At 33.3% G+C, this 14,170-nt stretch overlaps 1 protein-coding gene across 2 annotated transcripts in view; it reads left to right on the top strand.

Moving 5' to 3' along the window:
* Window positions 1-14,170, top strand: part of LOC145693711 (ATP-binding cassette sub-family C member 4-like) — a 210,482-nt gene that overhangs the window by 170,550 nt on the left and 25,762 nt on the right. For both annotated transcript variants that reach the window (XM_081769995.1, XM_081769996.1), the window contains 4 exons: window positions 832-1,005; window positions 3,460-3,584; window positions 6,423-6,668; window positions 8,574-8,731. In XM_081769995.1, the coding sequence (XP_081626121.1) occupies window positions 832-1,005; window positions 3,460-3,584; window positions 6,423-6,668; window positions 8,574-8,731 (703 nt within the window). The remainder of the gene's footprint in view (window positions 1-831; window positions 1,006-3,459; window positions 3,585-6,422; window positions 6,669-8,573; window positions 8,732-14,170) is intronic.

Here is a 14,170-nt window from a genome sequence, read left to right as displayed (position 1 = left end):
AGGGGGCAGGGAGGAGCAATGCCCCCCTCCCCCCCGAGTTTGAGTTTTATATACAGTTTATCAATAGAATAGTAGTAAATCAATGAAAGGCGCGAAATCTGAAATGACGCTCCTGCCCACAGACCACAGAGCACTGTTGTACAGGTTAAAAAAAAGCGAAAATGTTACATGATGATATACTCTCAGAGGTCTTCATCAGCTACTATGAGGAATCAAAATTTCACTATGTAACAACGTTGCGTATTAAATTAGAACCATTAACATTTCTCTACGAGTCCATCAAGCAGTTACATCGATTGTTACGCTAATAGATGGTGCTAGTGTCAATCTATATCGACTATCTGGATAGAATCAATGTAACTACTTGATGGATTGGTAGATCTACCGTACTCTATGGTTCTTTATCTGCGACGTTGTCAACTGCAATTCGCGTCTCCAGACGAGAAACCGAAAGGTATATAAATATATACATTTTTAGCTTATTTTGAATTTTGGAACAGTACTCTGTGATCCGTGGGCGCCATTTTTAGAACACTCGATATTCATAGATAGAGGTAGTTGGTGCTGTAAAGCTATATAAAGTAATTGTTCAATGGCTCTGTAACAACGATGATTAACGTTTAATTATGCATGGACTATGCTTTAATGTAGATTAATTTTTGATATTACACAAAGTTAAAAAAAAAACTTTTTGACACTTAACTCATTTAGGACTAGATAAAAATTAAATTCAAATATATTTATATTCATATTTCGTTATGAACATGTTCATATTTTGTTATCCAGAAATTTTAATAAGTAATGTGTAGGTTGACGGTTTTTCTTTTTAAGATACCGCAACGTCTTCGTCGGTGGGAGTAGCAATCACAGAGTGTATGTTTATTAGTGGCATGCTTCAGTGGGGAATGAGGCAAGCTGTGGAAACAGAGCTTCAAATCACCAGTGTCGAAAGAGTTTTGGAGTATTTTAAAATTCCTCAAGAGCCATCACTGCAACAGCATCAAGGTGAGCCACTCCATAAATTAAAAACGAATGTATTTCAGAAAAAAAAATGAATGTTACATTTTCTAATTTTTTTTTCTTAGCACAGAGACAAAATTTAAGCTTCTTTAAAATGTTACTCGAAACAGAAATAAATAATTTAAATATTGTTCTTCCTTCACGAGAACGAATTGTGCTAAAGATTCTTTTAGTTATGTTTTTTTTTTATAATATAATTTTATCCTTAATTACATTTATGGAGAAAACAAAAGAAGGTAAATGAATTTTTAGAAAAATGAAAAATAATGATAATAAGACAAATATAAAAAAAATATTTATCGCTTGTTAGTCCCTCATACCCAGAAAGCTGTTATAGGAAGAGATCAGAAAGAAGCAGGAATAAGTAAAGGAGTAAGGCAAGGATGTGGACTTTTAGCTCTTCTGTTCAACGTCTATATAGAAGAGGCTAGAAATGAATTCTTTGATAAAAACGAAAAAGACGTAAAAGTAAATGGCCAAATTTTCAGCACAATAAGCTTTCGTGATGACATAGCACTGATAGCGGAGAACGAAAAGGAAGTACTTTCAAACTGGAACGACCAACTGGAAAAAATATGCAAAATGAAGATAAATAAGAAGAAAACCAAAGTGCACAAGAGCAGGACAGGAAGAGGCAAACGTGTGGCTAGAGGGAGAGAAAATCGAAGACGTTAAAACGTTCCCCTATTTAGAAAGTCTAATATCCTCGGACGGAAGAAGGGAAAAAGACGTAAATTCTAGAATAGCGCAGGCTAAACAAGCATTCAATAGGAAAAGAGGATTGCTAACATCAAGAAAAGTGTCGTTGGATGTTCGTAAACGATTTATTAAGACTCTGGTATGGAGTGTGGCGCTTTATGGATCAGAGACGTGGACGTTGAGAAAAGCTGAAATATTCAAGCTGGAAGCATTTGAAATGTGGTGTTAGTGCAGAATGCTGCGCATATCATGGACCGAAAGGAAAAGGAATGAATACGTACTAAAGGAAGCTAATGAAAGATGACAGTTCATGAAGATAACAGGAAAAAGAAGAAACAGCATGCTTGGCCATCTTATTCTGCACTCCGATTGGATCACTGTGTTGATAGAGTGAAAGGCAAAAGGAAAACCAAGAATAGAATATTTAGAGGCAGTAACGAAGAAGAGACTTTTTCAAAAGAAAGTTTTGAAATTTCAATGTTGCCCACAAACTTATGGTTGAGGTGAGAAGGAAGTCCCTCGTAACAAAATATATGAGCTCAGGACAGAAAATCTAAAGATGCCATATATATATATATATATATATATATATATATATATATATATATATATATATATATAAAAGTAAACTAAGTAATACTATATCTGAAAAAAGATGTCTCCAATAAATCATTTATCATCTGTTTGTTCTTTATTTTTTGTTTGTTTAATAATCTATTATAGAAAAGCGAGTGTGAGTTTCTGTCTGATCGCATCACGCAATAACAACTCAACCAATTAAAATGAAAATTGGCATTATTATCAACTTTAGACCTTCCGAAAATCATATGATATTAAATTGATTAAAATGCATATCCTAAGCGGGAGTATAAGGTCATAATTTATGAGAAAAACGCAGAGGTATTATGTAAACATAATTTAAAACATAAGTTCCAATTTATAGTTTCCGTGCAGCTGAGATGAACAGTAACGCCTCCGATGTCGTTAATTCCAAATTTATTCCTCATCGGCATGGGGTTAGAAGTAGAGATGAGACAGCAGTAACATGCAAAAAATAATCAGAAAGGACAATGTTAGTGTCAGACTCATAATTTTCGTGGTCGCTGAGCTAAATAGTGATACTTCCGATGGAGTTTAAGACCAAATTTATTCCCATTGTCATGGGGGTTGAAGGGTGGAAAAAGGGGTGACCTTACAGATTTTTATCATTACTCTTTTATTGAAATACGTATCCTAAGGGTGAAGGGGTTCAAATGCTTTCCACAAACCTAATTCCCCTCTCGAAGAAGGGGCGTTTTAACTAATCATAAATAAAATTGAATCATAATTCTAGGACACTTAAAAGAATCATTTCAATATGTCACAAGTTCATCAGTATAGTAGAGTACTAACACTGAAGAAGGGTCAGAGAAGCCTTGAAACGGTTTGTGTTAAAGTAAGCAGAAAAATGTTAAGGTAAGATATCTTTGTCTTTTAAATATTGGAAGCACACCTATAACATCTGTTTGTAAAGATTCAGCTGAAACCAAGATCAGAAATTTCGCTTACGACTGATTTCTGCTATACTCACTCCATAATATTCGTGTTCAGAGTTCTTTATATGATCACTGAACACGTGAATTAGATGCACATTGGTTTTAAACATGAAGAGCTTCTAAACATAATTTCCCTAAATGCCATCTAAATGTTGTCGTGTGATAAGATCAGGGTAATATAAACATATGTTATTTCTCATTCCAGGTCTAGAACCTCCGGAAGGTTGGCCATCCAAAGGTAAAATTGAGTTTAAAGACGTTTCCTTAACTTATAAATCTGGTGCTCGTGGCCTGCACGATATTAATTTTCGTGTCTTGCCAGGCGAGAAGGTAATTTAATACTATACAGTATAGATTAATTGTTAGCGATTATGGCAACTAGTAATTAGACTTATTATGGAAAATGATATGAAAACCGTATTATATGAAAAAAGTGTGTAAATACGCGAGTATCATGCTTTACAATAAAGTTCCCAAAGATATAAAGATTCAGGACTCTGTTGCTAAATTTAAAAAAAAAGAACTACAGAAATATTTATTGCAACACTGCTTTTACTCGGTAGAGGAATACATGAATTGCTAACAGAAAAAAAAACCCTGCACGATCTACAGTAACCAGTGTCACTCTTTGTTTTTAGCATTTGATATATGTTCAAGGATTTCTACATACAATGCAAGTAATAATTACTTACTCTAACTTTATTTTTAATAATATCATGCAAAATGTAAGGTATAATAAGATGTAATGCTTAATTATTAACCTAGTACATGTAATTTTCATAATTAATGTTCTTTTCTCTTTTGTGTTTATATATAAATGATGTGTCCACTTCATGTGCTTTGTAATACAGTGCTAAATGTATGAAAAAAGGACGAAATAAATACATTGCAATACAATGCGATGCTGTTGATGTTCAGAAACAATTTGTAGTTGTTCAGTGTTAAAATGGATGACTGCAGAGAAACTAGGACTTAGATTCTATTTTAAATGTCCGTCCTGATGTCTGATGTCTGTACACATAGCTAAAGGTCAAAGTTTAAATTTAAGATTTTTAAAAGATTCTCGAGGGTAATTTGATTTGTTTTCTGCTCGCCAAAATAAGATTAGTTCAATGGAAATGAAAATTGAACAGTGCTATTTTCTTGAAAACGATTCTAATGATTTTGTTCATATTTCATAGACTAGCATTTCACTAACAATACTATAATAAAGAATGAATTATTTCTCTAAAAAGTATTTAAAATAAGTATTAGGCATTTGTTCCGTTCGGATAATTTTCTTCATAATGGTTGAGGCGATTTTGTTCGTATTTCTAAATTAATATTTCATGAACAACACTGTAACATGGCATGTCGTTTTCTATAGAAAGAGCGAGATGTGATATTTTATGGACGGAGTGAGATCCGACTTTCGAAGATAACAATAGTAAAATTTTTGACTGTGAAAAAAAGTGAATAAATAAACTCGAGATATCGATGGTTTAACAAATTTCATGACATGCATATGCCTAAAAGGTGATCTTTGAATTCCACCCGTCTCTTCGTTACTACGTACGGAGTACTAAAAACTGCAACTTAACCATATCAAATTCTAAAATATTGTGTTAATAAAATTCTACAGGAGAGAGTAAGGGGTTAGAATTTTCTTCTACTTTAAAACATAAGGCTAGTTTATTGGATTTTTTTCAAAAATAGCTCTTAGAGGACCACTTTGGCTTAGTTGTAGAGCGTTTACTTTTGGTACATATGGTCCCTTTTACGGTCCCAGCTTGCTTTATGATGGACAAACACCAAGTGTGTGGGTTTTCTCGTATCCTTCCATTTTTTTCATTCATTCTCATCATCACCGTCTCCTTTTGACAACACACCATAACCGTGGGACGTAACTGAAAGATTTCATTTCAAAAATAACTTTTACTATTATGTTTATATTTTATAAATAAGTATTTAGTTAATTTCGATTTAGTTAATTTTTCTCACAGAACTTCAGAGAGGATACTTTCAGGTGTGTATGTGTTTTGTTTTAATGATTTTATTGAAAATGGCTTTAATTAATCTGTGTATATGAATAACTGTTTCATTATTAATTCTAGACTGTAGCATAATCCATTTCTCTCTGAAGAACTCAGAAAGGGCATTGATGAAGTAAATTTTCTTCGGACCAGGTTTTCCATAAACATCTTCCTTAATTTTGTCCATATTTTGCAAATAAATATTTTAGTAATAACTGCCGTATGATATGTTTTCATTTGAGAAATGAGTGCAGTTCCCGTACATTTAATACCTCAAATATTGTTCTTTTCTATCCTGCTATTCTTATTACTTCTTGGGGCCGCGGTGCTCAGTGGTAGAGCTTTCACTTCCGGTGTATGGAGTCCCTGGTTCGATCCCAGCTTACACCAAGTGAACTTAATGGTGGACAAATATCGTGTGCGTGAGTTTTCTCGGGGGTTCTAACATTTCGTCCCACTTTATTAATTCCACCCTTCCATTCATTTCTCATCATTATCGTCTCCTTTAGCCTAGCCTCCTTTAAGCGTGGGACGTAAAACCCAAAGATTTCTTAACACTTCCTCATTAATTTTTTGATCGACTCAGTTCATTTTTGTTCATCCTCTTGCACACTCACATTTCGAAAGCTGCTGCTCGTTTCTGATATTCAGGGTGAGTCACGGGAAATGGGACATTTGAAAGTGGCAACACTGCCAAACTGAAGCGTAAGGTGGCGCTAGTTGCCGTGTTATCTACACCACAGAGGTCTGCCAGTTAGTTTACTATGAGTCGTTGGCAAGTGGAAACCTTTGCTCGTGAAAAAGAGTATAGTTGCTGTTTAGCGGGAGAAGAATTGGCATTTTAGTGTGCCAAACAGGAAAGCAATTCAAAGAAAGAAAGATAAATAATTCCCACGTAATCACCAGACTAAAAAAAAAAAAGTTACAGGTATGAGCTATCTTAATCTTTTTATTGGGTCACTCGTAGTACTCAAAATTTGATAGTTCCTCCATACTGATAGATCTGTAGAGGAAAATAGTAGAAAGTTGTCGAGTTTATAAGCCGCAACTACAACATTGAACACCACGTGTTAATTGACCTCTTTTTCTTGTTTCTGTAATAAGATTGATAAATGATCCTTTGGCGTGTTGATGAGTGTTAACTCTTTGTTTACAGGTTGGTATAGTAGGACGATCTGGTGCTGGCAAATCAAGTTTAATTAGTGCGTTATTCCGAATGGTGGAAGTAGAAGGTGTCATAGAAATTGATGGAATTAATATTAAATCCTTAGACCTGTCAATGGTACGCAAACATCTTTCAATCATACCTCAAGACCCCATTTTGTTTTCTGGAACAGTACAGGAAAATCTCGACCCGTACAATGAATATGCAGAAGACAAAATAGAAGAAGCTATCAACGAAGTAAGTAAAAACAGAATGTTACGTTGAAAACAGTACAAGGGGGATTAAAGAAAATGTTAGGTGTGTCCGCGAAAGTCTTTGAAAATAATTACAAATATCACCATGAAAAGTATTTTGGAAATAATTGATAAATAGCACTATGTTTATTTCAATATTAATGATTGACTTTATAAGAGTGCAATGGTTGCTTAAATGAAAGAGTTTTGGTTTATATCTGTAATATTTTATTGAGCAAAACATGTGAACACACAAGAAAGAGAGAGACACGAATTAGGTATGAGCTACAAATAAATATCTTGTTGGTTCAAGCAAGTATGCTAACGAGTTACAAGGTTATAAATATTGTGAACTAAGCATTCGTGCCTGGATGTAAAACCGGTCCAACTGCCATAGATAAATTTCAGAATCTGATGAATTCAGTATCCCCTGAGAGTTCTTTCTTTCCCATGTCCCGAAGACGTGATAATCACAGAGTGGCATTTAGGACAGCATGGTGTATCAGCTCCTGACGGAAGTATTGCAGCACATCTGATTACTGTACTGCGAGACCGATTCTCATTTTCATTTTACGTATCACGACAAATTTCAGCTCTACTTAATTTACATCTTTTGTTATCAAAAATTGAAAAATGCTCGGGTGTATTTTTGAAAGGAGGAAACAACCGCTTTAAACTAATTTTTACACACCACAATTTTCTATAGGTGCAAATTCAACAACTTACAAAGAGAAAAAAATTATCTGACTGGACCGAGACTCGAACCCGGGATTCCGGCTCTGAGTAGAGAGCACCAACTACAGGAGAGAGTGCATTTGGCTGTTCTGGGAAGTGGACTAGGTGGTGTAGTGGTTAACGCATCGGCACGGTATGCTGGAGATCCTGGGTTCAAGTCCCGGTCCAGACAGATCACTTTTTCACTCTTTGTAAGTTAATGCTCGGGTATTTTGAATGAAATTATTGCTCGACCTAAATTAATCAACGTGCCTCCCACGTGAAAACGGGACGCTAATAGAGTGTAAGGTTTCGAGCTGATTTCTGACATACAATGCCATCTAGTAAGACAAACACAAAGCTCTGTTACTTGAAGCAATAACGTTAGTATAGATGTCTCATTTTCGTTTGGGAAACCTTGACAATTTTGTTACTGTAGAATTGCAATAATTTTTCTCATTTATTCGTAATACTAACAAATAGGTAAAATAGTTCTAAAAACATTTAAAGTCTTCAGAAAATCCATTACTAAAGTACCATTTTATTGTGCCAAGACCCTTACGTAATTAAATTAATTTGATAAATGTTTTTACGAAATATGTTCTTGGAAAGCACTTGAGACCATATTCTTTAAAACATATGTAAAATTATGAAATTGTTGTTTCTATTAAGTCATATCATCAAAATTTTCTTACATTTTACTTGTAGAAAACAAATGTAAGTAGTTTTAAAAAAATCAACACTTACCGGTACTTTTTCGTATGTGTAGACAAGGGCTTAAGTACTTATTAGTTAGTTTCAGAAAATAGTAATCTTCCCTCCTTAAAATTCACAGGTTTTTACTTTCGTCTGCAGAATATGGTGACCTATTCCCTGAAACCATTAAATCTTATACTTGAGCAAATAGTACAAATTGATCACTGAATGATTTGCATTATTAAAGAGACTTTAAGAGAATAGTCTAACAAAAGGCAAAACATGAATAGTCTTTCATCTTTCCTGTAGAACTGTTTTTTTTTTTTTTTTTTTTTTTTTTTTTTTTTTTTTTTTTTAAGTTCTGCTTAGATCGAAATACCATTCCACCATAGTAAAGAAAATAAAATAATTACGATGCCAACTAATTTATTTAAAATAATTGGTTCTTAAAAAATACGTTCTAAATAATATTTCTTTATATTTTGTCGTTTTCAAATAGGTGTGGTTTGATGGTGTGCTTCCTCCATCGTTTGTCGTTGCTGAAAGTGGCTCAAATTTCAGCGTTGGTCAAAAGCAACTGATATGTCTCGCAAGAGCTATATTAAGGAATAACAAAATATTAATTTGTGATGAAGCAACAGCTAATATTGATCCTCTGTAAGTTTATTCTTTAATAATACTTAACTTTTAAGATCTCGTATTAAGGTTTGTCTTAGTAGCTTTACTGTAGAAGTCTCTATTAGTATAAAAAATGTTATACATGATATCGAAAAACAGTCACTCTTTATTTGCATTATTTGAAAAGCACTAATCAATGAATAAATATAATAATAATAATAATAATATCATAATAATTAATGCTTTCATATTTTAGTTAATTGAACATAAAAAGCACTTTATATATTCCACATACTAGGGATGCTCCAAAAATAATGATAATTGAACATAATAATGTATGTATATTTGTCATATACATAGAAATCTAAACAAAATAATCTCGCTTTTCTGTATATTCAACAATTCTCTGTGAGAAAGACATTCATTTCAATACGAGCAACTAAGGTTATAACACGAAAATGTAGGAAAACGAAGTGAAAGTTGTCATCAAGTACCTTTGCTTGAAAAAAAATGTCTACGAAAGGTAAATATTCTGACTTGGTGGAAACATTTGAGAACTCTGCTCCTCCATACTCCATAGATGCACGATGGTGCAAGGAATTTAAGCATGGCAGAACATCCACGAAAGACAACATCATGAAGATCGCCCTTCGATGATCCTAATAGAGAATAACGTCAAAATAAAATGTCCTAGATGTTCTGTTGTAGACCAATGAATGACCACTGGATATTTATCTGAGGTCACAGGAATATCACAAGGCAGAATTCAATGGATTCTTACCAGAGAACTACACATGAACAAGTCTCCGCCTGTTGGGTATCGAGAATGTTAACCGAATAGCACAATGCACCTGCACACAAAACTAAAGTTGCATGGCCGGCAATCAGCTTTCGAATTGCTCAGATACCGACTATATTCTTCAGATCTAGCCCCCAGTTTTTACCTAGTTCAAGGAAAAGCTCAGGATCAAGAAATTTGAAAATGATACCGAGGCGATGTACGCTGTGGAAACATATTAGAAGGGTCAAGACAAAGATTATTTTCTTAGGGTATTCAGGGTTTAGAAAAAAGATGAACTAAATGTATCGACTTGTTAGACTATGTAGAAAAGTAAATATAATTTTAACGTACTTTTACTACATACTCGGTATCATTACTTTGGATCACTGTTCATAATTTTCACATATTAATATATTGTTTCAATACAAATCAATATACGACCCAGTTACGGGTATAAAAGGTTGTTAAGAAAAGCAATGAAAATAACATCACGTGATAGGACATCGAACAGATAGGAAGATATGAAATTGAATATTTGGAATATTTTATTAATAACAAAAGAAGAAGAAAGAAAGAAAGAAAAAGAAAAGAAATCGGTTATATTTTAAATTACAAGGAAACTGAAAATTATAACAATACTTGATTGTCTGATATTGAAATATAAAATTTTAAAAATGTTACAATTAAAATTAAACCATAAAAATTATACAACAATTCTCAAATTAGTTGAGTTCTGATGATGAACGCTGTCAACGCGTTTGAAACCAAAAATAAAACACTATTTTAATTCACGGAATGAAGAGCATTTATTTATGTTTTAACTATTATTACATATTTCTTGAGAGCAGCTATTTTGTTGAACACCATGTTCAGTGTACTTCAAACACTTCTTGCGGTAGCGTCAAACTACGAATTTCATATGCTACAATTACCTTTTACGTTTTTGATACATTGAAAATCCTTAACGCGTACATCTTGCGTCAAACTTGAGAAAAACTAACATACTTGAAAGAACATGAACTCTTAGTTGAACAGAAACTACATATGCTAATCACATATATTCCACTGGTGACTGATAAACAATCTTAGATTCACCAAACAAAATAACAAATTTTTACACGGTAAAAACAACATACAGAGCCGGATTTAGGGGGTGCAAAGGTGAATGTGCACCCCCCCTCTTCGTTGTAAACATACACTACCTAAAGTAAGAAGCTAGCAGTGAGTTTTGCAAAAATCAATAGTTTCAGTCAATTTTCTGAAGGTTGAAGGAAAAGGATTCATCGAGAGCAGACATTTAGCATTTCCAGGGCAATAACTCTTCCATACCACAGATGCCTAAAGGATTTAAAAAACTCAATTTAATTCAAAGGTACTGGCAGTTATTTTGTGCACCCCCTCAGAAAATCTTGGATTCGGCTCTGTATATATATATATATACAAAACCCTTTGATTCCAGTTCCAGTTCCAATTATCTCCTTTGTGGGTGATTTTATAAAGAAAGTTAAAATGCAGTTGATTGCTTCACTAGTTTTGTTTTAAATGTTGTTGATAACAATTTTAAATGTAAAAATGGCCCGTTTCAAACATGAACAAATTGATCTATTCTAGGTAGATTTGTTGTACACAATTTTGTAAAAAAAAAATAAATAAATAAACTGGGGTAGAGGCACCGGACATATAAAGATCATGTAATATAATGTAAAGATTGCAAGAAACTAAATTCTATCTAAAAGTAAAATTGTTTTCTAAATTTAAATTAAAATAAATAAAGAACATAACGCTCAGCTGGACGTCATCTTGATCTGTCTTCTCACAACTTCAACCCTTTGATTAAACAAGTACATAATTTCATTTATATGTATTCAGCACTTGAAATTAAACAAAAATGAAGCACACAGTAAATTTGGAGATTATCATTGTTATTTTCTGTTTACTTTTTTGAACATTGTTTCTACCACTTCAAAAGTAAAATTTTAATTATGTCATAATTTTTATGTGCAGTACGTGATATTGTTTCTTACAATATATTATAATTATTATAGTCAGAAATGAATAGTAAATATTGTTTAATTTAAGAATATTTCTTCAATTATGTAACTGGATAATCACATCATATCGTTTCTCATCTAAGTTTTCATTCTTTGAATTAATTTCCAGTTTATGGAAAGAGTTTCAACACATTCTTTACTATGGTGCAAAATATGGAGAATTGTGCAAGACCTTAATATTTTGAATCCTGTGATTGAAATAGAATAGATAGTTAGAAATACTAAATACCATAAAATTTACTTTCTTAGGGTCTTTAGTATGTTTCTTGGTCCTAGTGCTGATGCTTCCCTTTGTTGTACTAGTAAGAGGATATTCACACTAACACATAACTTCATAAAGTCCACTTTACGAGCTCCGATCCACAAAATAATTCTTATGATTAGTGAGAAGCCCTTTTGAATTTATTGGTAGCTTAAATCTCACGTTACGTTTATATTTCTTAGCCACATCAAGGAATAAGAAGACGAATGAAAAGGAAATAACAGGAAAGAACCATTTTTGTACTGAATCTTATAGTATAATCATTAGCCTTAAAGACGTATAGGCTAACTGGTGCCATTTTCCAAGAGTGTTCATATCCTAACCATTGACATTTTCAATCTGATAAATAAAATAAATTTCTTTGTGTAATTTTTCTACAAGGAGATCAATTGATATCCTCTGACAAATAATGGATTTAATTATCTTAGGATGTGCGAGATCTTTTTGTGTAGGCATATGTTACTCGTCGGAAGCGTTGTGTAAATAATGGAAAAATCTCACTATATATTTCTATAGAAGGTTAGGTCAAAAAATTTATTTAATTCTTTCTTCCGTATTCTACTGTAAAATTTTACTTTTGAGTCTTTTTTTCCACTTACAAAATAAATATTTTGTGTTGCTCAAAGTTTTCCAAAATATTAAGCTGTCGTCATCAAAGCATTAGTAATGAATTTTAATTCCTTTTCTCCAAGATCATAATTTCTAAATTGTTAATTATTATATTAACTAAGTAGGAGGAAGAGGACACCTCCCCCCCCCCTCATAGCTAGACCATCTTTTTGTTCGTAAATGTTGTCTTCAAATCTCAAATAATTAGATTGTGAAGATACTTCTAGAATTTAAGTTCTTTAATTTTCAGATTTTAAATTTATTGTATCTGATCCAAGTCTGCGTACAGGTACATTTTTCTTTGTGTGTCTTTAACATATGTGGGTCGTTCAATACATATGTTTTTCAAAACTTTAAAAAAATGTATTTTTTAAGATACATTTGTAAAGTATACATAACATTACATATTGTAGATACATGGAAAATAATATTAAATTATTATAGGTTATTTATTGGTGATTGGCATAATTGTAATTTAAATAAAGTCGTTTTGAGTGAATTGTGAAATTGTGATATGTTGGAATGGCACATGATATTGTTATTGTTTGTTTATGTAATCAAGTTACGCATGGTTGTGTTTTGATGTTCATGTAATACTGTTGAAACGCTAGTTCGCAGTATGGTGTAAATAGAAATTGAGAAAACTTGATGTAAGTCTGAATTTCAGAAAGATGTAATGAAAATCACTTTGTTAGCACAAACACAATTTGGATATGGCATAATATTCAGATTCGCACAGATTGACTGTCTGGAAATTCGGTCATGTGACAAGGTTTGCAACGAAAGTTTGACCAATAGTTGAGGTAACCAACGTCGAGACATGAAACGACGAATTCCATCGCCTGGAAAGGAAAATAAAAACGAGATCTAGATTGGATCGAAGTCGGAGTTCCAGATCAGAGTTTGAGACGAGAACTTGCAATATTAAGATTCAACGGTTACGAATATTAGTAACTACCATCTTACGATGGTTAGCTTCTAGTCGGTTATTCTTTATAAAGCCGAGCTGCCAGAACAAGCTTTAGTAGTGTGACATATTCGGTTAACGTGAAACCGGTATTTTTTCCATGGTCATCACCGAGAGCTAAGACCTTCGATTGTCCCAAGAACTGCCAACGTAGTCCAGAGAGGAATCCAGGATTAGAACATTCGTCGCTCCAGGCAGCCAGAACATCTTAAGGTATGTGTACCTCAACTATAAGCGTTACTTGTGGTCAAATCTCCATACATTTGAGTTCTGTGATCTGAACTCATTAGGTCATATCCACTATAACAACACAATTACACGTTACACTTTCTAATTGATTATAATACATGAGATTTACAGATGAAGTGGAGTGTTTCTTTGATTTACTGAATTATCCTCTCGCTATTAACTATATTTATTGAAATCTGCTCATTTCAGGTAATGGGTAGAAGCAACTTCTCCGCGTCACAACGCATTCCTCCTCGAAAACTATGTACGACGCGAGGAAGTTGAGAATATGTAAGTGTGTCCTGTCTCACTTCTCCATCTAATTCTCATTGAGATTCAGCCATTTGTCTTACCGTTGCACCAATCTGTCTAAACTTTGCAAAAACTATTTGCCACTGTCCTCACATTACGCTTCACTTCTTCATGACCAGTTGACAGGAAACCAGGTCGCTTATGGCAAACCTGAACTCTTCTTCAGGGAAATGCAAGCGACCTGGTGTGTTCTTGACGATAACATCGCTCCCCCTACTCAGCACGCAACAATACACAAAATTATAGAATTAGGGTAGAAAGGGCTGCG

This window comes from Thermobia domestica, chromosome 8 (genome assembly GCF_964235325.1).
Source record: "Thermobia domestica chromosome 8, izTheDome1.hap1.1, whole genome shotgun sequence".
In the NCBI taxonomy this organism is placed as follows: Eukaryota; Metazoa; Arthropoda; class Insecta; order Zygentoma; family Lepismatidae; genus Thermobia; species Thermobia domestica.
Note: the sequence above shows the minus strand (reverse complement) of the source record. Positions and strands in the feature narration are given on the sequence as shown.